The sequence below is a fragment of the Pundamilia nyererei genome, unplaced genomic scaffold (genome assembly GCF_000239375.1).
Source record: "Pundamilia nyererei isolate P.nyererei 1_Seehausen unplaced genomic scaffold, PunNye1.0 scaffold00064, whole genome shotgun sequence".
Classification (NCBI taxonomy): Eukaryota; Metazoa; Chordata; class Actinopteri; order Cichliformes; family Cichlidae; genus Pundamilia; species Pundamilia nyererei.
In genome coordinates this window covers 305,305-327,704 of record NW_005187465.1, presented here as the reverse complement: position 1 = coordinate 327,704, position 22,400 = coordinate 305,305, and the positions used below count along the sequence as shown (strand labels likewise).

General features: G+C 40.4%; 1 protein-coding gene across 4 annotated transcripts in view; it reads left to right on the top strand.

Annotated features, from left to right (window-relative positions):
* Window positions 1-22,400, top strand: part of nrg2a (neuregulin 2a) — a 76,248-nt gene that overhangs the window by 46,233 nt on the left and 7,615 nt on the right. For 2 of the 4 annotated variants that reach the window (XM_005735392.2, XM_005735391.1), the window contains exons 4-6: window positions 12,503-12,623; window positions 17,283-17,341; window positions 20,847-20,870. In XM_005735392.2, the coding sequence (XP_005735449.1) occupies window positions 12,503-12,623; window positions 17,283-17,341; window positions 20,847-20,870 (204 nt within the window). Of the gene's footprint in view, window positions 1-12,502; window positions 12,624-16,778; window positions 16,856-17,282; window positions 17,342-20,846; window positions 20,871-22,400 lie in introns of all 4 variants that reach the window. The other 2 variants (XM_005735390.2, XM_013911456.1) reach the window with 1 other exon arrangement.

The following is a 22,400-nucleotide window of genomic DNA, read 5'->3' as shown; positions in this document are numbered from 1 at the left end:
TGATCGGTGATTATTTTTCATCGAGCGCCTTTCAATCCGCTACTTAAAACTTTATAAACACTTCACAGCAAAATCAGTCTCGCTTCATTACAAATAATTTCATTTGTTTTGTTCTAACATGTTAGCTTCGAGTTGTAAATCTGCTTTTTTCCCCCAACTTAGCTATCGGAGTCGCTGCCTGTCGGGTTTAAATAAAAGATGTCAGTGACTCTAAAGTGGAGATGCAGTGTGCCCTAAAGCCCTGTGGTGTTTTCTTGTTTGTTTGTTTGTTTTTTTGTTACCACAGGTTTTTTCCCCCTGATTTGAATCTTTGTCCACCGAGTCCTCGCTGCAGTAAATTCACAGTGACGCTGAAAGCTTTCTAAAGAGTTAGCCCGTTGCTCTTCCTCACCTTTTGATGCTCATTTGTGACCACTGTAGCCATGGCTACAGGCTGGAAAACTCAAGGATGTGGTAAACAACAGCTTCTCAGCCCAGAGTTGAAAAAGTGAAAGCCACTGGCATCCCCACACTTGGATTGTGAAAGTGTCTCGAACGCCACCCTGACTCTGATCTGAGCTGCCCATGAGAGAATACCTTTGTCCTTAACCGCGGCGCGGAAAACCCCTCGTGCTGCCCTGTTGCCAGCTGCACACACACTGGTGCCCGCCAGTGACCATAACAGCGCCCGTTTGTACACCATTCGCACACCATACCCTGTCTTTCCTAAGAGCTCTTCGCTCCCTCGCAGTGCGTGAGCAGCTGTTGTGCAATCACATACTATGTCGCGCTTTGATTTGACTTCAGCGCTGAGATGATTGAGGCAGGCAAGACCAGGCAAATCAGCTATGTGACTGAAAAATGGTAATAGGAGACAAGAATATAAAAGAAGACACACTGGTTGTGGCAGTGGCAGTCTTGCTGAGAGTGGGTGGTAGATTAATGTTCCTGGCAGGCTCCATTTTGTTCATTTCTAAACATTCCCGTTTCGTACTGAAGGAGTTTGAATTGTGGATAAATTTCCTTTGAAAAAAAGCTTTAAGTGCATCGCCATTCATAATGGGCTCTTTCTTGTGTCTTACCTACAGTAAATAGTAATTTAATTCCTCTTTGGACCTTTGACATGAAATCTCTTGCTTATTTTATACTTTGTGCAAAATGCTGGAAGGCACAGATGCTTGATATTGCCACTGACTGGGTGTGGCCATATTGTATGTGTGGAAGTAGCATGCTTGGTTTTTGTTGGTTTTGGCAAGCTGAAATATTTTCCACCTAATGATCCTGTCAACAAGCCCTCTTTTCTCGTTCTCTGCTCTCATCTTCCCAGCACTACTTCTGTATCCATCGCTCTTTGTCCTTCTCGTGTGTCTCTTGTTTTCTTTCATTGCTCCTACATTTGTCTGGGCTTGAGCTCCTGTCAAAATATGTTGTGGCTCCAAAGCTGAGCGTGAAAACACGTATTGTATGCATTTTTTATTTTATTTAAATAGACACTTTTTTTATTTTTAATTGCTAACTTTTATAAATATTTGTTCAAGCAGCAGATCTTTATTGTAGCATTTGTGAGGTCCAGACATTTATCTTACTTTCTAGGCTCATTTGTCTCCGGTCGCACCTTCTTTAAAAGTGTAATGCTGCTATTCAGTACAGCCCACAATATAAATAGCTAAACTCTGCAAATATTTTTTCTTCTTCTCCTCATTCATTTTGTTAAACCTCACTGGACATTCTCTGTTGCCACATCAGACACGGCTGTCAACAGCTTTATATTTAACCAAAGCCACACTTCCCAGTTTGCTCCTTTGTACCTCTTCTTATCTGTTTATCTTATTTATCCGTTTTCTTTGGATGGGATCGTCTTTGCAGAAGAGCAGAAAGGAACAAAATGCAGTGCACACATGTGTAGCAAGAATGCTCACAAAATGAACAGGTCTCGAGTATTAAGATAAAAGATCTCGGTTCTAGCTGTAACAGGAGACACGTCAGGCATCCCCTACCAAGAGTTGGGAGGTTAGGGGGCACTCAGTACTTTTTTTTTTCTGGTACATAAAACTGAGTTGTGGAAAAGCCTGTCTGGGTGGCAGAGCTATTGCAGAGACCACCCTCTTTACGTCTCTGCTGAAGGGTCTGTACATTTGCATTTATCACTCTCTCTTCTGATTTTTATGGTCTGGCTCGAAGGTTTCCTCCCTCTTTAGATTGTGATGAAGATTTACATTATTTGGATTTATATTTAGGTTGTCACCTTTGCAATGATAACACGCTCGTCCATTGTAATGGTTGTTAAGCTGCAGAAAATTAGTGGTTTTTGCACCTTCACCTCCTTTATTTGCGTTGCTTTGCTGCAGAAATGTCAGAGATGAATCTCCGCACCTGTTCTTGCTCAATGACATATTTCCAAATAGGCTAGATAATTTATACTGCTCATCTTGATAACACTGTTTTTAAGAGTGAAAACAAGAAATTCATAACCAAGTCCAGATGGATCTGGTCTTGTCTTTTTCCCTGCACTGAATCTGATTCTGTCTCGCATTTTTAGAGGCCTTACTGTTCATCTACAGTGCTGAGGTGAAAAAGATTAGGCTAAGCTGAAGTAAATTATCAGCATTCGCCATAAATTGCAGGGACGTGTGTGTAACTTCACCGCGGGCCTGTTGAAAATGTATTTCATTACACAATTCAGTGTTTTGGGGCCGGGCTGTGAGGTGCAGCGCAGGGCTAGGATTCAGTATGAGCGCATTTCTGCTTGCTGCATATGCACAGGGTGCCTCGAGAGGACAAAACTGTGCAAAAGGGACCTCTCTTTTCATTTTTACGATTTTCCTTGAATCCTTTGGAGAGCGTGGAAAGACAGGCATGTTTATGAAGGTTTCCAGATGGTCCGCCTTGCACCCCCAGCTTTTCTTTTCAGTTCTTGAGCCATGAAGGATTAATCAAAGTCAGTGGTAAGGGCTGATGGCTAAACACTGTGGCTCTCACTAACCCAGAGGAAACCTCTGTTCAACTTACTTCAAGTCAAATTCAGCCCCTGGGCTACAGTACTGAGGAAAGTTGAAACCCAAGGTTAAAAACCAAGCACGCTTAACGAAACCTTGGCTACACGAGTGCAGATAAACAAACTCTGCCCCCAATTCTGTTTAGCGGAGCAGCTGATGTCCTCCTCAGGTTAAAGGAATCTGTATTGCGTCCAACAAGGAGTCAGCCTTAATGAATACACCTGAACTCTGGTCCCCTTTGAGAGGCGGGGAGGGGGATTGCGTAGCGTGACTGGAGACAGACAACACCATATGGCACGAAAGGCAAGAAAATGCAGCAGAACAAACTCATGAACTTTGAGTCATTTGGACTTTGGTATTTATGGATTCTCTGTAGAGATTAATTATCCGAGTTCCCTTTTGTTCTGTTTTTAGTCAAATGCATTTCAGCGATTCAGTGCTTTATCCTGTAACACAAGAAGGCTAAAAAGGATTTCTGATTGCTGTGATCAGACAAAGTTTTTGCCTTTTTAGAAACCATTTTTAGCTTCATCACTATCGCCCCGCCTTCTCCTGACAGATGCAGATGAAAGCGCCGAGCTGAAAAAGAGGACGACAGCTCGAAACAAGAAAAGCCAAAAATAAATAAATAAGATAAAATCACAAAATCTGAGTTATAACAAAACTGTTCATTTCTGGATAAGACGACTCTATTTTTGTTAATAGAGCTACCCGCTGTTGTGCTTCTGTTAATTATCACTTCAGACACTGGAGAAAACAACCCTTCAGTTGACAGGAATAACTGGAGCTTGTGGAACAGAGGGGCTTTTTATTTATTTATTATTTTTGTTAGTAGTTAATGAAACAGATTGCTTGAGTAACACCATGTCTTTCTATAAAAAAAAAAAATACAAAAATATATTACTGATGTCAATTTTCTTTAATAAGCACATGCAAAGGCACTAGCACTCTAACCCAGCTGAACAGCTGCGCTGCATGGCAGTGATGAACACATACAGCCTTCGTGACACATGTTGTTATTCCAAATGTCAACAAAAATTGCAGTGGTTTGTTCGCCGCAGTCGCGCTCGATGATTAGAGGTGAGTCCACCGCAGATCATCCTTTGTCATTCGGTGCTGTTTGCACACCATAAAACTGTAACCTGAACCCATGTAATTATTTTATCACTGAATATGTGCAAGATTGTGAGGATCATTTTTAGTCCACACAAACAGAACGCTCTTCAGAGGTCAGAGAGATGAATGATGCAAAACTGATGTGATTTATTGCAACTAAACAATGAAACCCTCAGAAAAAAAGGAGAAGAACAAAAGCCAGTGAGGATTATGAAGCATTTCAGTCCTTTTAGATACACCGACTGAGATAAGACTGTACTCCATACGTCTTATCTCAGGATGACAGTATGCAACAGTAATTAAATCTGTTATGAGTCCATAAACATAAAGATCAAGCTTTGAATTATTGCTTTCTAGTTGGTGGTCTGACCAGTTATCCAGTCCATTCATCTTTTCTGCTTATCCCATTCTGGGTCACAGTGGGTTTGGAGCCTATTCCAGCTGTCGCAGGGTGAGAGGTGGGGTACACCCTGTACGGGTTGCCAGTCTGTTGCAGAGTTGTCGTATAGAGACAGACAGCAATTCACATTCAGATTCACACCAGCAGCCATTCTGCAATCCCCAATTAACGTTTTGATGCATGCTCTATTGGAATCACCAATCATCCTAACTGCATGCATGTCTTTGGACTGTTTGAGCAAGCCAGAGTATGCGGAGAGAAACCGTGCGAGCACAGGGAGAGCATGGAAACTCGGATTCAAACCAGGACCACTGCTCCACTGTGCTGGCCCCAACTGACTCGGGGGGGGGGGAAAAGGCTTTTCTGCGTGATATTGTTGAGTAGTAAAAGAAAAAGATTATCTTCTCATATCAAAGGAAACCATTTGGAGCGTTTGCAGTTGTATTGCAGTTCTTTGAAGAATAACTCAGTCTGTTACCAGACCAGTTATCTCCTCTCATTTACAGAAATGTATTCCTAAAAAGTCAAAAACGTTGTACTTATACTAACTATATTTCAGTAGTACAGCGATTTCAAACACTTTTTTTCTTTAATCTGCATCACACACCCTTAAATGAGATGTTCTCTGTTGTTTAAATGTGTATCTCTAACCAAGTCAATAAATTGTTAGGTCTTGTCATGAGTTTTAATCTCATGTAAACATGTGGTGCAGCCTGAGTAAACACTCTATTGGCTGAAGTAGATCTTAGAAAGAAAACATTGCTCTTGTTTCATCTCTGGAACCGAGTCTGCATGTACCATTTCCTTGTATGGGTTTCCCATTAAGTCAGATAACCATCACCTGCAATATTTTTGTGGTAGTCTTTTTATTTTTTTGCCCCCCTCATTTTATTTTCCCTGCTGCACTTGATGTACGTCCTTCCTGAAATTGTGGCGTTGGCGTGACGTGACCCGAGCCTTTTCTTGTAAACATATCGAGGTGGAGCAGACAACGAGACTGCTTCAAAGGCGTGTGTGTGCGCCCGCGTGCGTGTGACTGGATGGTCGTTTACTGTATTAATGCAATGTTTCTTCATAGTAGAGTGCCGAAAGTTTTATTTGTTATAGGAACATTTAAATCATGTGTTCTCAACTCTGGGAGGAAGGTCAAAAACATTTCAACTACAGCATATTTAAGTCTTCACCCTTCATCTGTACCATACCTTAAATGTTATGAATATGAATATAGATATTGCAGGAATATAAATATATATACAATTTTATATATGTTATATAAACTAAGGAGCTTGGAAAGAAAAAGTGACTGGGCTTCTTTAAGTTTCTTGAAGACGTTTCACGTCTCATCTAAAAGGCTTCTTCAGTTCTAAAGCTAAATATTGGAGAGTCCCAAGTACTTAAGCCCTAGTGGGAGTTGTCCCTTAAGAGGGTCGTTATCCACTATTGTTCATGTTCCTCATCACATGAGCCAAGGTGTGAAAAAGGGAGTGGGTCATTATCATCAGAGGTTTCGGGTGAAACCATGGAGAGACTTTGCCTTACCTACTGAGATCAACTGACACAAGATGTGAGTGGGTGTTAAAAACTGGATTGTGAGCGGCAGATGGTGTTGTAAACCTCCACCTCTGTTCTTCTTTCACTTCTCTTTCAAACCGCCCGTCTTCTCTGTCCAAAACATTGGTATCCTCGAAAGAGTGACCTTAATCCTTTAGATGCAGGTGTACAGCTGAGTCTTGTCCCGTCGAGGTGGCTCTTCTATGTTGTGCCATGCATTTATGACGTGGCTGTTTGGTCTCTCCAACGTAGAGGTCTGAGCATTTCTCACTGCACTTCACAGCATATAGTATGTTGTTTAGTTTGTGTTTGGGAGTTATGTCTTTGGGATGAACCAGTTTTTGTCTGAGCTGTGGCTGGTTGTTTCTCTGATAAACCTGCTACATAAAGGATGACAAATTGGTGTCTGACCTTCTTTACTGTGCATCTCTGCAAATTTGATGAAAGCCCAGTTGGGATAACTACATGTTTTAAGAGTTTTCTTTACATGTGTGTGTTCCTTTTCTTGATTACTCCAAGTTTTTGTTCCAGAGGGTGATTGGAGTTAAAGAGTAGGTACTGGTCCATGTGTGTGGGCTTCTGGTAAACCTCATTGTTAAGGTTTCCATTTTCCTCAATGCTCACAGCACAGTCCAGAAATGGCTGTTATCCTTTGTATCTTCTCTTTTGAACTTTATGTTTTTATCCACTGATTTGATGTGAAGAATTAAGGATTCTACTTTTTGGGTTTCGATTTTGATCCAGGTGTCATCCAAGTATCTGTACCAGTGGCTAGGTGCTGTCCCTTTGAAAAAGCCAAGAGCTTTATTTCCCACTTCCTCCATGTAAAGGCTGGGGACACTGGGGAACACTCATGTTTTTGTCTGTAGAAACCCTCTTTGTATTTAAAATATGTGGTGGTAAGGCAGAGATCGCTATCTTTTAAGAGAAGAGAGAGACCACATCAAAGGACACAATGGTTTCATCTGGATCCAGCGTACTTTTCTGAACCTTGTTGGCAAAGTAGGGGGAGTTTTTGATGTGATGGGGTGTGTCCCCCACAAGAGGAGACAGGATGGTGATGAGGTGCTTGGAAATGTTGTAGGTGGCTGGGTGGGACTCCAGGGTATAACAGGGTATAGCATCCCTGGGTACAGACAGTGGTACGTAGTAGGGCTGCACGATTAATCGTTAGAAAATCGCGATCTCGATTCATACTTATGTGCGATCTCATTTCCAAATGACAACGATTTAAAAAAAGAAAAGAAAAAAAAAGACGACGATTGTACCGCATTTTGATCCGGGACGTAATCTGCATGAAAACAAGCGCTCACTCTTCCTGCTCAACAAATGACAAGGGCGGAGCCTTATACCACGTGATACAGAAGCTGTGCCGTGTGATGCGAAAATTAGCAGGGAAAAAACAACGGAGAGCACGTCAGGGATGACGAGAAAGTGACAGGAGAAAATCCGTTCCGGTCAACCACCCAAACATCAATATCGGGAACCTTATACAGCGCTTCCCTATACACGTCGAACTCCCGCAGGCACAAAGAAATTACGGAGGCCATTACTTATCACCTGACCAAAGATATGGCTCCCATCAACACTGTGCAAAACGAGGGATTTAGGAAAATGATCAACACCCTCGACAAACGCTACACAGTGCCGTCCCGCAACTATTTTTCTATTGTTGCACTACCTGCTCTATACACGCAGCGTCGAGCAACGGTGGAGACGGAATTTCAAGCAGTACAACATTTTGCGGCAACAACAAAACGTGAGACATTTCTTGTTTTTATGTTTATTTATTGTTTTTATGTTCAGTCTCAACTGTTACGAAGTTGATGTGCAGTTAATAAGTGCAATAAATATTTATACTGGAAAAGAAAATCGTGAGAGAATCGTGATCTCAATTCTAAGCCAAAAAATCGTGATTCTCATTTTATGCAAAATCGTGCAGCCCTAGGTAGAGTGGTCAATGGCTTTATCATTTTTTCAAGTTGTTTTGGCAACTGATGACTTTCTTTTTGTAGTTACTTGGGGGGTCTCATCTTAAGGCTTCATTGGTGTTGTTGTCATGCCTTGGCACATGTGATGAGACACATGATCAATAGTGGGTCAACAGCCCTAAAGGACTAAAACCCGTGACTCTCGACCATTTGGTCTTAAAACTGAAGAAGCTTCTCGGATGAAAGTGAAGCATCTTCAAGAAACTTAAAGAGGTTCAGTAGCTGTTTTTCCAAGCTCCTTAGATTACCATGGCCTGGATGACTGAGAACCTACACAGACATATGTTATATAAAATGTTTTACTCCAGGTGCATTCAATTTCTCTTAAAATATAAATATCTATTTTATTGACAGAAGGCATGATGATGGGAATAACCAAACAGTTTGGTTTTGCAAAAAAACCCCCCAAAAACTATAGCTTGCTGGGCGCAAAGGAAGCCTTCAGCATTTCAGGGTTTTTAGATATTTTACTGCAGCTCAGCAGGGTTTTTACACATGCTTTTGTCAAGTTTACAAGTTTATCATAAACCCTAAAGTGCACGAACCTATGATTTATAGATGCATCAGTTCAGGTCCTGTGTGTTGGCCTTTAACTGCCGTAAACCTTTAAATCTGACACAATTTAAAACACTCAGTCTCCTATTGGTGTTTTCAAGTTTTTAGTCTGCCTCTGAAATTAGTTGTATGTATGTTTCCTATTTAGGCCGTCCTGCTCACAAGCTTAAACCATAACTGTTATGAAAATAATACGGATAGTGAGGTTTTTTTAATTTTACACATGATCATTTTACTTTGTATCTCAAATGCCGTAAACATCAACAACTGTTTTTTTATACGCTTCTGCTGACGGTGTATATGTGTATGCTTTTTTAGTAAGAATTCCTAAGCTTTCTGTACACAGTGTGCAAAAACTGGAACTTTTTCTTCACTTTTCTTAAAGCAGAGGGTCTGCTATGTGGGAGTAACTGGAAGACACAAAGGAAAGAAGGGAGGACAGCAGGGAAAAGGAGTAGGGGAGGATAAAACTGGGACACTGTGCTACATCATAGATGTTGATGACTGAAAACCAATAGTAATGTTAATGTTAGGATAACTGCAATCTTTGAAGCCCACTGAAAGCAGTGCTTGAATCCTGCTAAAATATGTAAAGTGACCTTTTTCTTAAGAAATCATCAATTCCTCCATGCCAGTAGGAGTATGTTTATATAGATCATTTATTAAAGTTATACAAATAATACTTTTATATGATTCATTTAAATTCATTTTAAACATTTGGCAGAGAATAGATTCAGTAAAATAGAAGTAGATAGTTTTCTGAAAGTGGGATCAACTCCAGGAATTATTTTTTTTGCCAAATTGTTAAGTCATCATTAAACACTTTCATTGTTTTGATATATTTAATGAATCGTTGCAGCGATATTAGCGAGTAATTTCCTTCAGTCAGTTGGATTTGCTGTTCTTCTCACTGTATGGAGTGTAAATTGTGGTTTGCAGGAATTTTTCTGCTCCTCTAGGAAGCCCCTTAATATTGCAGGTGGTGTTTGTTGTTTAGGTAAATGAACCTTGTCGGCTGAGGAGATGTGTGGTCTCCACCTGCAAGCATTCAGCTGTATGGCAATAAAAATATAAGCCCCATGCTACAGCTGTCCAGATTTAAAGCCTCTTCACAAACTGTAGCTATTTATCAAGTTTAATCCAAAACAGGGATTTTGGATGAAAAGTATATTGTTTATATGCCCTCATTCCAGTTAGCTTACACAGGGCTGATCTTCACTTTGAACATTTTATAAGGAGTACAGCTAAGAAAATAGCGCCTTTACCCGTACCAGTATACCTTATTTTGGTTTATTTGGTTTTTTTTAAGTCATTTATTTCTGTATAAAAATAATGTGATCTTAACAAATATAGGTTTCAGTTAGTTAAAATGTATCTAGCAGCCCTATTAGACAAAAAATATGTGTAATTTTGAGATTTTGCATCTGACTCTTTTTATGTGAAACAGCTCAACTAAGTGCAGGAAGTTGTTTTTTCACTTTTTCATTGAAAATGATGACAAAGAGGGAAAAAAGGTGACTACTGTGAAACTAATTTGGTATGACCAGTAGCAAAATAAACATTGACAGCAGAACTTGTCCACGGTTCAGATATAGGCCTTGATCTTTCCTATGTGAAGTCTGCATGTTCTCCACCTCCCCGTGTGGGTCATCTGTTTTCCACCCGCAGTCCACCCACATGCACGCCAGGTGGACCGTAGATTATCTGTGACTACGAGTATCGTGGCGTCCACCCGTCCTGTGGAGACTGATGATCTGTCTACGACGCTCCTCTGATTTCCACTGGTGCATTCTGGGAAAGGTTGCAGCCTTGTGCAGCTTGTTTGTCCACATGTTCCTGCACAGGTTTTGCACTTGAATCCTGCACGAAGTTTCCATTTTGAGCGTGGGAGGTTTTTTTGGTTTTTTTAAAAAAGGGTTTGCCCGACAGCTTTTTCTGATTTTTTTCCCCCTCTTTTTTTAATGAAGTGTTTTACGAACCAGTCCTCCAAGTGAGACATCAGGTGATGAAGTGGTTCTGATCAATGGGTAAACCTGGAAATATTTTGGGAATATTTGGACCTATGATAATAAATAGGTGTGGTGTTGTCTTGGGAGCATTACTTTTTTTAAGGAATTTTGGCAGAACAGCATGACATCGTAAATTTACCGTAATAAAATTTTACCTCTAAAATGAAATGCTAGGTATAAATAACACCTTTTATCGACTTATCTCATCGCGATTTAACCAAGTGGATTTATGTCTTTGCTTATTCATTGAATGGATGGATGTTGTACTTTATTCACAAAGAAATTTTTGCCCAGCAATGACACGCTATTTGATATATTTTGGTATACTGCATGTGTAAAGAACAAAACATTTTTTGGTTATATAGTGTTCTGATTTATTCGTGCTCTTCACTCATACTGGCAATGACACACAGACTGATATCATTTGTTTGCTTCTCTATCCTAATAAGCATGGGAATTAACCTCTATTGTAGTAGCCAAACCAGAGGTGAGCTTCTGCAGTAAGCAACGCACTTCTCCAGCCGGAGGGTATAGTATGTCTTTACGGAAAACAGCCAATCTGGCATGTGAAGAAGAACGTTTTCACGTACTATGTACTATGTACTATGTACGCCCTATTGCTTTGTTCAGCATTAAGAAGATATATAGCAGCCAGGTGCTGCTAGTCAATTGAACATGATTAATTGATGTTCAGTTAATGTGTGAGCACCTGTATAAAAGCAGATGTTTTGGAAGTTTGCTAGTTGCTAATGTTAACAGTAAGCTATAATCTTCCTAGAAGCAAATGTCCTAGCAAATACTTCAGAAGAACAGACTGTGCAATGTTTAGAGAGATTGAAAAAGCTTGGCAGAAAGTGGGTTTTGCAATAAGACAATAATCCCAAGCACAGCAGCAATTCTGCAACAGAACAGCTAAAAAAGGACAAGAATCAAGATGCTACAGTGACCTAGTCAGACCAAGTTCAGACCTTCACGCGATTGAGATACAGAATGACGTGAGAGACTGATAGAGGCTGGGATGAAAAGTATAAAAGTATAGGATGCAATTAATTCAAGGTATTGCTGCTAAAGATGTTTCTACAAGCTTCTGAATCAGGGAGTGTGCTTAGTTTTCACAGGACTGACATTACTTACAGTAAACCCAGTGGCTATGCTTGATAAAATGAGTGTCAGGCTGCTGAAGCCAATATATTGTCAGTGTAAAACTCTTGCCAGCCGAAGACTTCTCTATGCCTAACAGCCACATTCTCCCAAGGTACTAACGTCGTCTGACAGCAGGTACACAATTTCCATCATATGTCAGTATCTGACATGTGAGGTGCACTCCACCCTTCTCAAGCCCAATCCTGCCACAGTGAACCTTTCTCAGCACTCTCATTCCTCTAAACATCCCTATTTTGATTCCGATGAGCAGACTTCATCCCAAACAGATATCTGTTCAATGGGGGGGATTAAGTGCAGATACATGACATTTCAGGCCACTCCAAGGACCTGAGTCGAGGCATAAACACCTCCTACGCTACGTCAGGGAAATATTTATCTTTGCTCATAGAACTTGTTGAGATAATGTCAACACTCCTTTTGAGAAACAATTACATTTGTACATGAAAGACTAAGAGTCCTTGTGGAATTACAAGTGTGGCATTTAAGTAACTCTTTAAGAAAAACTAGAGATACACACATAAAAGTCATATTAGTCTTGCAGAGATACAAGAAAAACTAACACATTTTTATTAAATGAAAATCCTCTTCATGTTCATTTATCATGACGTTTCCTTGTTTTGACTGCAAATTATTGTTTATTCATCTGGCTGTGGCTATAAAGGAAATAAAGCTGACGTTATAAAGGATCCACTGGGTCAGCTGGAGGTAATTTGTCATTTTCTTCTCTGTGTTTTTTCTCAGTGACCACAACGCTATCTCCAGGCTCAGGCCATGCCAGAAAATGCAACGACACAGAGAGAGCCTACTGTGTGAATGGCGGCGACTGTTACTTCTTCCATGGTATAAATCAGCTTTCCTGCAAGTGAGTAATCTCTTCTAGCCTTTTCTTTTCAAGTATTTTTCTTCTTGGCCGTTGTTGTTTGACAGATGTTTTGTCCCACAGTCCAAATTAGAGGCTCTTTTACGGCATCTTGACTTTGATAATCATCTTCAGCTATCTAACTACAAGTTTTTACCTTGCTTTTTGTTTTTGTGGTATAGCTCGATTCCCCTTCCTTCTTTCAGCAGCAGCAGCGACGCATCACAGGAATATGCTGCCAGTTTGTCTAACTACCCACCTGTTGTGTATTTTAACACTAATAATGGAGTGAGGCGATGGTGTGCTCATCCTTTTAAGTCATGTTTAGTGTACAGGAGGGCCGCACATTAAAAGGCTTTTCAAAATGTCATGAGTCACTGGTTTAGTCGCGAGCAAATATTTATGCCTGTTAGAGGCCCCCAATGAGGTAAATAGAATCATTGCTTACATTTGGCAAAGGGGATCAAGACCTGTGTGTAAAGTGCGTTGGAGGAACCATGCATCTTAGCTTTTCAGGAGGAAAACAGGTTGACATTATCACGGAAACAACCTTTTTTTTCTTTGACATTTACATGTGAGTTTGTGTTAGCCTCGAAATCAACATTATTTGGGACCATGTGCACGAGAGGTTAAGCTAAACAAGTGGTTTTCTTTGTAGAGGACTAACAGTTTTTGTTTTTTTTTTTAATTTATTTTAAGAGATGAAACAACCACTTTCTCGATTAGGCATTTAGTAATCAGAAAAACGCCCTGCAACTGCTTGCATTAACTATTACTCATTTTTAGTCATAAAAGCCAGATGTTCACTGGTTTTAGATTTGGGAATGACTATTGGCTGGTTATCTGCTGCTATTTTAAAATAAAATCATTGATTTTGGGCTGTAGATCAGACAAAACAAGCAATTTCAAAACCGTTCCTTTGGAAACTGTGACTGTTACTTAGATTTTCTTACATTTATTGGACCCAAATACGGTTGTATTCAGAATTTTATTTACACTCAATATGGGCATGAACGTCATGGTAATTTTGGCTTTTAATGATTTAGTTGAACAACATACATCTTTCATGACTTTAAAAACAAATATTTGGTGCACAAGTTTAAATTTATGTAGGATTTTCACTACCTTTCCTACGTACATTTGGTTAAATGTACATTAGAAAGTTACACCTCAATCAGACACTTTTGGTAGCAGTTAACAACCTGGATTAATTCTGTCTGGATATTTGACCACTCTTCTTGGCAGAATTGGTAGAGTTTGTTTAAAGTGGTTGGTTTCCTGGCACAGGCCCAACTTTTAACTTCACTTTTTGATGTGTCTGTGGGATCATTTTCTTGTTGGAACATGCAACTGTCTACACGTTTCAACTGTCTAGCTGTTGATCTAAGGTGAAGGTAGCAGGTAGTCCTACTTCTATATTATTCCATTCACTTTGTGTAATCTACCACTGCCACTGGTGAGTGCATGTAAACCTTTGAGCACAGCTGTATGTATTAGTTAATCAAAAGGGAAAAAAATAGGTTACCTTAGTTGTAAAAATCAGTTAAACCTTATTGTGTAGTTACAAAACAAATGACATCTGCTTGCATTGTTGTCAGATATTCTGATGTATTTTCTCTTCAACCATATGCTAACATAATCCTTTTGGCTGATTTGATATAGAGCTGAAACACTGGCAAGGCTTTCTGTGCCCAGTTGGCCGCAGGAAGAATGCTCGACGAGCAAGCAGGACATGGCTGCAACAGCCGTTCAATACGCTGAGTACAAATTGGAGGCAGCAATAACTCAATTGCTGCAGCTAATTCACTCACGGCTGGGGCATGGGTCCAGAAAAGTTGGATAATGCAGTGAAGGCCTGCAGGGATTTGTTGCCCCACAGCCATCTCATTCAATATAGGCCAGGCTTCAGTGGGTATTACTCTCTGGCTAAACAAGTCCTGCAGACAGCTAGTCCTACTTTTATTCCCAGCTCCTTCACTTTCAGATAGAAACTTTTAGGTTGAGGTAAGGTGATGTGATAAGGTGAAATGATGTGAAGAGTGTTGAAAGTTGAAACCTGCTGTTATTTTCATGCAAAGCATGCATGATGTGCAGAAAAAAGAACTGTATTTGTTAGTTGTGTACATTCAGTCAGGACCACTGCAGCCAAAAAGGGAAAATAATTATTTCCATCTGCAGGACTCTGGCGTGCAGAAGATTATTAGTATGGCTCTAATCTGGGACTTTTCTACACTTTTAGTTGCTTACAAGGAAGGTGAAAGCAACTTAAATAGGTACCTCATATGAAATTTGATGATTGAACATGCAAGAATATCAGCTTAAGCATAAGGTGAAAAAAGCTGGCAGTGAGATCTTCTGATGTGCTTGGATTGCAAGCCAATCTTGACATTGTGGCTTCCCTCAACTAATTATGTGCTTGTTATATTTTTGAATCAGCTGAAACGGCTCGAATAAAGGTGCTCAAAATTTGACTGAGATGGTTTTAAATCGGGCGTATACTCCACAGGTCTCACAGATCTCCTGGGTAATGCTCGTTACAGATACCTGATTTTCAGTTTGCTTCATACTGTCTGACCAGCGGTCCAAATCCAACAAAATTACGTTTATAATAATTCAAAACAAGGAAAAGCAGCAAACCATCAGAGACACAGTGATTAGAAGTTTTACTATTATGTAATAAATTGACTGTTTCAGTTCTATACATGATGATACAAGTACAATGAAAGTTGTTGAACAGAAGTGTCTTCCTAAGAGAACGATAGTTATCACTTCTTTATGGAACTTATTAGAAGGGTAATGAGTTGAGAAAGTTCAGTGTATCTACAGTTTGTAGAACATTTTCATAAACATTGCAAAGTGTTTGTTTTCCTCCTGAAAGTTACATGTTTATTTTCTGCACCTCTGTGGTCATTTGCACCCCGTGACAGTTTATTTCCTTCATCTTTCAGCCAAGTTTCCTCGACCTAGGTGGCGCAATTCCCCCCCCCCCAGTTAAACACCATCACTCAGGATGAGTAACTCATTGCCGAATATTTATGGCGCTCCCAGGAGGCACTGTGTGGACCCAGTAAATCACATTTGTTGGATCAGTGGTCTAGTTGTGGCTCTGGGTAGATTGTTGGTGGCCCTGAAAAGACCAACTTCTCATCCAAATTGAGATTATAATGAGGAAATGTGGTTTAACCCAACGCTCCTGATGGTGATGATAGTCTGTCCTCAGTAACAAAAACCTAACGCAGCCACACATTTGAAACTTTGTTCTTGACGCTGACTTCAAAGAACAGCTGAACACATCCTCGCGTGTTAACCAAGAAACATTTACATATTCATTTTTTTTCCTTTCCAAGCTGGAAATTAAAATTTGGGATTTTATTTCCTTATTTGCTGATCTGACTGCTTTAACACTCTGTGCTCTGGTATCAGTTATAAAACAGTCACATTTGCAGGTTATGGATACATCCACAAGGATTCCAACAGGCTCCAAGAGAAAGAGAAACATTTCCCAACTTTCAGCTCTGTTTCACTGCTTTCCAAGGAATGATTTATTGATTACCTATAAAACATTGCCTGGTTTATCCCAAGCTACATTCTTATTCTCCATACACTCATGAAAATTGCTCTTCTCTCATCCCATAGACAGAGTTCAGAAAGCCATGGGACTGTCAGTATCCTGAATCACATTTATCTCTTTTTATAAAAGCCCATATTATTATTATTATATGTCATTATATATGTTTTTTTTTGTTCTTTCTCTTTTCTTCTTCTTTTTTAATTCCTCTGCCAAGATGAGAGCCCAGGCTGAAGTATATTTTTACCCTTTTTTGTTTGTCAGTGTGTCTGTAAGGGGGGGGAGCTGCTAGCTTATCAGAGAGATGCAGCATCTGCTAAGCATTACATTTTTGTGCAGATTGAGATCAATTTAAAACTGCGAAATTGGGCACGTTCATCAGCAGAGGATGCCCTCCTTGCTTTGTTTGCACTTTACTGTGAGTTTGGTAGCAGTTTTTTTGTTGTTGCTGTTACTTGTTTTGTTGTGTGTTTAAACATGCTGTGACATTTTGCAGAAATGTGTGTGAAGGGATTCAAGCCCCTGAAATCAACGTCACTCTCTGTGTGTTTTTTTTCCCTTTTCCATAACACTTGTCTGCTCCTTCCCAGATGTCCGGATGGATACTTCGGCCCTCGATGCTTACAGACTGAGCCACTGCGGGTGTACATGCCCAATCCTTTCAAAAGTATGTTCAAATGATATGAGCAGCTGACAACAGAGACACAGTTGTCACTGGATTACCTCTGTGGACTCTTGCTGCCCTCCTCATCCCCCCCACTCCCCACCCCCCCACCAGATCTCTTCCTCTTTCTCCTCCTCTTCCTCCTTCTCAGGTCAACACGCATTGAGCTGTGCACTACACCATGCACACGATGGTGTCATCCAAAGGGAACACTCTGCTTCTGCTGTCTGTAGATGTTCTGTTGTTCTAATTCTGTGTCTCTCTTCCTCTCTCCCCCCTCTTCTCCCCCCCTTCCCTTCTTTCTCACTCTTTCTTACTCACACTGTCCTTTTCACTCCACTCTCTCCCCCTCTATTTTCTTCCTTTCTCTCACTCTTTCACCACCCTCTTCCTCCTTCTCTCTTTCTTCGGCTTTGTTTCTTTCCATCAGGTGTCCAAATGACTTTACTGGTGATCGCTGTCAAACCTACGTTATGGCCAGTTTCTACCGTATGTCAATTTCCTCTTCTGTCACTGTCAGTCTGTCCTCGTGTCACGCGTGCATGCTGGGTGTAGAGACCGCATTAATTTCCTGTTATTACCTAATAGTTTTGTCTGTGTCTGCTCTGGTGACTCATTCACAAGCTGGCATAGATTAGTGGAGTCTGTTACTGTGTTTGGTCTGCATGTAATATTGTGTGCCCTTTGACTCAGTGCAGTGCGTTGCATGCGCATTCGCAGAATAAGAGTTCGTAGCGAGGCCGACAGCAGCGAGTCAGGGTGTGAGTTTGCTTTGTGCAAGTTGATTTGCACATCGCAAGTTGCATGTAACGACACAGTCTAATGGCAAAATAATTACAAAAGGACTTTGTTTAGCCCACTTACTAATGATGCCTGTTCTCGCAATCAGCTTGAAACATGCAAGCACGTTTGACCCTAAGTAGAGCTTGTATGGAAAGCCAGGCCCAAACAATTAGTCGCAACTAACAAGCATGACAAATGACTGGCTCTATCAGGTGGAGCACTAACTGATAACAGCAAGCTTGTAAAGAGCCCTTATTTGAGAGGCTGCAACCAGCTGAAGCTGAAATGATGGTGCATTTCTTTCTACTAGGATTTATTAACTATTGATAAACAGGTGTGAAAGCGTAACCGTTATCATCAACATAAAGATCAAATATGAAAATGAAAAAACAAAATCACACTGATTTGATTTGATGTCGGAGATAATCATGGATTCCAAAAGAAAAGGCCCACTTACCGCAAAACTTTACAGCACCTGCCTCGCATTAGTTCAAAATTAGCCAAGATGGTAAATGTGAAGCACTATTTGTTTAACTTTGAGACCAGTGGATAACTTGCGGAGGACCTAAATCACAGCCAGCCTGTAGAAAACACTAAGCTTTGTTAGGTCCACACAAGAACATTTAGCCAATTACATCTGCTATAACACGCTGATCCAGAAGAAACAAAATGGTGTTCGCACGACAGATAGTCCAAACACTGTACTGGAGTGCCATGTCAAACAGCTTTAGTAGCCTGGGGTTAGAGAACTAAACCCTGCACCATCCCACACGGCAACATCTGCAAACACATCTATCAACTGCGTTGTTATACTAAGATTAGAGGACGTTTTGTGGACGACTATGGCCTGATTGATATTGCCCTTAAGGGTTTTAGCTTTAAAAACCAACCACATGGTGGGGATTCTTGTGGAGCGTTTAAATGTCAGTATTACTTGATTGGTGATTACTTGTACAGTGAGAGACGTGACATTAATGAAATGTAACGACTGAAATTTCAAAAAGTCTGGACTTGATTCTTTAGGGAAAGCACTGCATGCACAGGGTTCAAGTATCAAAATGATATAGAATTAAATCCAAAGCCTGTCATTTATGCTGGATAATGGCAGCATCATGCCTTTGCAAGCCCATATGGTTGCGATTTAATGTAACATTGCATTCAGAAAATAACAAACTGCATCTGCGTTTGGAGTTTCCTAATGCTCATCCCTGTAGTCTGACTTTTCAAGCTTACACATTCTGTTTGTTGTATATTGGCACAGAGTACAATACCCCCAAAAAACCCCTTCTTAAGCACAAGTAATTTCATCTCACATTAAGTTGTAATGCACTGTGCTGAAATTGCTTGTTTTTCTGGCAGAGCAGACAGTGTTGTGTGGGAGCTTTTTTTTCCCTCCCCCGTACACTCACACACTTTCTCTACATTCTGTTTAACTTCAGCGCAGCTGTGCATCAAGGACAGCGTTTATTTCCTGTTCTCATCCAGCTACACAAGTACAGACCAGCCTTGTATTATTTGCTTTGCATGGTTATACAACCAAGTAATCAAAAAACAGACAGAAGATGATAAAAACAAATAGTAAAACAATGAGAGAGGAAAAAAAAGCGTGCACCCTCTTTCCGTTACAACACTATCATGGGAACAGCTTGGCTTTTAGTCTTTACAATCAAGTAGAACTGCTAAAATTGTAGTTTAAAAGGCAGACCCTTGTGCTCACGCACATCCGTTTCATAGTTAAAAACCTGCGTCCCGAAAGGGGCACCTCCCATCCCCAGGAGATAAAAAAGAGAAGGAGGATGGCTTTTTTTTCTCCTCAGCCATAAGTGCTTGGATTAAATAAGAGCATGTTGTCATAAGAACAGCTGGGAATTGCTTTAGCCCAAGTAAAGCAAGTGAGGAGCCAGAAATATGGACTTGCTAGCTGGTACGACGTCCCTGTGGCCTCTATCTGCCATACAATATAAAGTCAAGCCATAATTCTTCTTATTCTTCATGATTATTCCAACACAGTGCACATACACTCCTTTTAACTTGCCTGTTCATGTGATGGGTGTGTCCTGGAATTGACAGTGTTGCATTTTTAGAAAGCAGAAAACTGAAAGCACAGGTAATCTCGGTAGATGACGCATATTTTCCCAAACAGTTGCTATGCACCTAATATCCCATTCCCTTTTAGGATTTTGTTTGGTTATGCAATGATATGGCGCTCCATAAAACATAAACCTCAAGACTTACTTGTAAAACATAAAACTGTGGCGCAAGATAAATACAGTCCCTCAGAAGTGGCTGCATGCTTGGGCAAAATTCTGCATCATTGCATTTGGAAAGAAAATAAGCGGGGTTAATTCAGCCCCCTCACGTGCCGCCGGAGACGCTACGTGTGATTATAAATGGAGACTGAGGATGACAAAGCCGACAGCGGTAGTGACTCCAGGCAATCTTTGGTTGTTAAGATTACGAGTACGTCCTGTTTGTTTTTAGAGAGCCGCAACTATTGGTAACAGATCCGCCACGAAAGCAGAACAGGCTTAAATAACCCTACACCTACCACAGTGGGTGCATCTATAGGATGTGCTCACCACTAGCACCTGGTTGCTTTCAGGGATCAGCCTTTTATAGGAGTAATAAACACTAAGCGACTCGCACAGGGCCACGTCATCTCTCCTTTGATCATATCTGGAAACCTTCCCTTTACTTGGCACTGCATTATTACTGAATTGGACCAACACAGCAACTGGTAACATGTATCAAAAAAAGAGCGAAAACTTATTACTTATTGTAAACTTACTGTTAGTCAGCTTTTTCAGCTAACTCAAAGAAAATTACAAAAAAGGGAAATGATCTTGTTGAGGCCCCGTATGCTGAGATATAGAGTGGATATAATTTTCAAGCAAGAGCAGAATATTGTAGTTTTATTAAGAGTATTAAAAAGTAGTAAAAAGAAATCAAAAATCCCTTTATTAGAATTAGTAGTAGTGATATGTGGTAGTGATACTGATACGTAGTGTGGTTTGAAGTGTGTGTTGCATGCTTGTGTCTCGTCTTAGATAGTACTGACCGTGTCGTGCTGACAATAACCAACAAGTGTTGTGTAATGCCAATTTGTACTTGCTCCACTTCTATATTAGAAGGTGCCGCTCTTAATCTGGTCTTTTGTTTCTTGTGTCTCTCCCCCCTCCCCCACCCACCTTCCAACTCTCTGCAATGGCAGAGCATCTTGGGATTGAATTTATGGGTATGGAACAATCCATTTTGATTCTCAGTGCTAGCATAGCTACTAAGATGTCGTTCATTTTGACATTGCTCGTGTTCCGTCTGTGGTGTGACCATATCGTCCCCCGATTAACAAGTCGATCTCTCAAACAATCATGCCATGACTTATTACGACGACGAACCCTCAGTCAATGCAACTGATCCTTCATCAAACATCATTAACATGGATGTAATCGCCTCCACCTCTCATTCGCGTGCAATGGAAAAATACCATTAACTCAGTTTCCATCTCACTTACAAGAGCATATTTTCCCCTTGGACTTTAGTTCCTCATTCCATCTGTAACAAGCATGATCTGTCATGTTTGGAGCTATACCCAAGGATTTGCTCAATATTAGGATCTATCTTTCCGACCTTCTTGGTCTCATTTCTAGCGTCTCTTTTTTTCTTTTTTTTCTTTGATATGCCACCTCAGTCTTTCTTTTTATGTGTGATCCTGACCATGCCTCTTACATCATTTCGTCATTAGTGTAGCTGAGATGTAATGTCGGAGTATAAAACTTGACACGTTTCTGGTTTGGATCATCCTTCAGGGATGCTGTAAAATGCTGTGATGTGAGCATGCCATGCTATATTTAGAACCTACACTTTCTCCTCTATCAGACACTCTTTCTGCCCTCTTTCATCGTCAGCCTTTGTTTCCTGCTACCTTTTCCAGAAAAGTCCTCTTGTGGTTGGGAGTATAAAATTAATAGTAGATCTCGCTGCTTCAACTACACAAGTGCACTCTAGTAGTAGACCATAAGTGTCATTAAACTAACACAAGTATCGTTTCCTCTGTTTCAAATTCAATATCAGTGGCTAAAAGCAATATTGTTGAAATATCACTGAGTTTGCAGCTAAAAATAAACTGACTTCAGTGATTTATTTATGGCGTCAGAAGCTTGACACAAATTGGTATGCTGATGTAAAATGGCTACTGGCGAATGAAAGGAGGAAACCTGAGATGGTTGCACAGATTCTATTCATTCTTATTACATTATTAATTGGGGACTACACTGCCTCCATTATTTCCCCCCAGGGGAAACAAAGAATCTATGTCAACCTTTTACAAGCTCTTCTCTGGAAAAGCAAAAGCATCAATCAAATTTCATCTTCATTTCATTTCAAATTTCTCTTGTTTGACACATTTTTTTGCAAAATTGTTGTGATCTCATCGTTGTGTTTCACTGAATGCCTGAGCAGATGATCGCTTCTGTAAGTGAGTGAGTGAGATAGTAGACCACCAAAGACACCAAGACTAAGACTTGTTATTGAATATTTCTCATTTTATCATGCATGGTGCAATTTAAAATAGCTGGTTTTTAGAGTTGTTTGATCGAACAGTCTAACTCTCCAACAGTCCAATGCCCTTCCCCCACCTACGCCGCCTTACTGCAGCGCAGGGAGCAGCAGCAGCATCTGCTGCATTTGTGATTATGCAAAAGAAGAGGTTTAAGTGTGAAGGGAAAGGGGGGATGATGCTTCATTCTGCTCAGGATTTAGTAAAAAA